At 34.7% G+C, this 1,209-nt stretch overlaps 1 protein-coding gene across 2 annotated transcripts in view; it reads left to right on the plus strand.

Annotated features, from left to right (window-relative positions):
• TFB2M (transcription factor B2, mitochondrial) overlaps positions 1–1,209 on the plus strand; it is a 17,098-nt gene that overhangs the window by 4,800 nt on the left and 11,089 nt on the right. The window contains exons 3-4 of one of the 2 annotated variants that reach the window (XM_003798828.3): positions 18–171; positions 496–644. In XM_003798828.3, the coding sequence (XP_003798876.1) occupies positions 18–171; positions 496–644 (303 nt within the window). The remainder of the gene's footprint in view (positions 1–17; positions 172–495; positions 645–1,209) is intronic. The other variant, XM_023518559.1, reaches the window with a different exon arrangement.

The raw sequence follows: 1,209 nt of genomic DNA on the forward strand, positions 1-1,209 counted from the left end.
TCTCTGTTTCTCTTTAGACCTTAGGAAACAATCTGGATGGACAGCTAGACGTCATCCACTGTGACTTCTTTAAAATGGATCCTAGAAATAGCATACAAGTCAAACCACCCATTCTGCTATCACATATGCTTTTTCCGAATTTGGGAATAAAGGCACGTCCTTGGTCAGCAGGTAATTTTTTGTAATTCACTAAAGGAGATGACTTGTAATTTGTCGGCTTTCTTTAGCAGTATACTTGACTTGTTGACCAGATTTGCATACAATTTATATTGTACAATTTGTGAGCAGATGCTTTTACATTGGATATGGCATTTCCCTCACCTGGACACATAACCAGTTTATTTTCCCAAAGGCCAAGTTCCATATCAAAGGAAGATGCTGAGGCTTAGCTTCATTGAAATAAACCTTAAACATAGTCTATTAACAAGAAAGTATGATCAGAGGAACGAATGTTAAGAACTTTATTCAGATGTTTTTTGCTTGTATTCCTAACAGGTATACCTTTAAAAGTAATTGGAATTTTCCCATTTAGAAGTGAAAGAAAGGTACTTTGGAAGCTTTTATATGACTTATATTCCTGTACTTCTGTATATAAATATGGACGAATAGAACTAAATATGTTTATTGGTGAAAAAGAATACCAGGTAGGTTATTAACAAGTACTATATTTTGTTTTGAATGAGCTCTGTGATGTTTCTCTGAGTAGTTTAAATCTGTGTAACTTTAATGTAGGGCTCATGACATGTGAGAATGAAGATTGTTTTAAAATTTCTGTAGAGCAATCTTTAGATTAAGATTGTTTTTAAAGTGTACCATTCATCAGCACTGAGTATATTCCCATTGTACACCAATTACCACCATCGTCTCCAAAATTTTTCATTATTCCATACTGAAACTCTATTCATTAAACACTAACGCCCTATTTACCTCCTCCTCATTCCCTCGTAACTAGTGTTCTACTTTCTGTCTATGAATTTGACTGTTCTGGGAACCTCATTTAAGTGGAGTCGTACAGTATTTGTCCTTCTGTGTTTTCAAAGTTCATTCATGTTAAAGTGTGTGGCAGAATTTCATTTCTCTTTTAGGCTGAATAATATTCCCCTGTATGTGTATAACCAAAATATGTGTATCCATTCATTCATCAGTGAACACTTGGTTGCATCTACCTTTTGGCTATTGGGAATAATGCTGCCGTGAATATGAGTCTAT

Source organism: Otolemur garnettii, unplaced genomic scaffold (genome assembly GCF_000181295.1).
Source record: "Otolemur garnettii isolate 467f Iridium unplaced genomic scaffold, OtoGar3 scaffold00141, whole genome shotgun sequence".
NCBI lineage: Eukaryota > Metazoa > Chordata > Mammalia > Primates > Galagidae > Otolemur > Otolemur garnettii.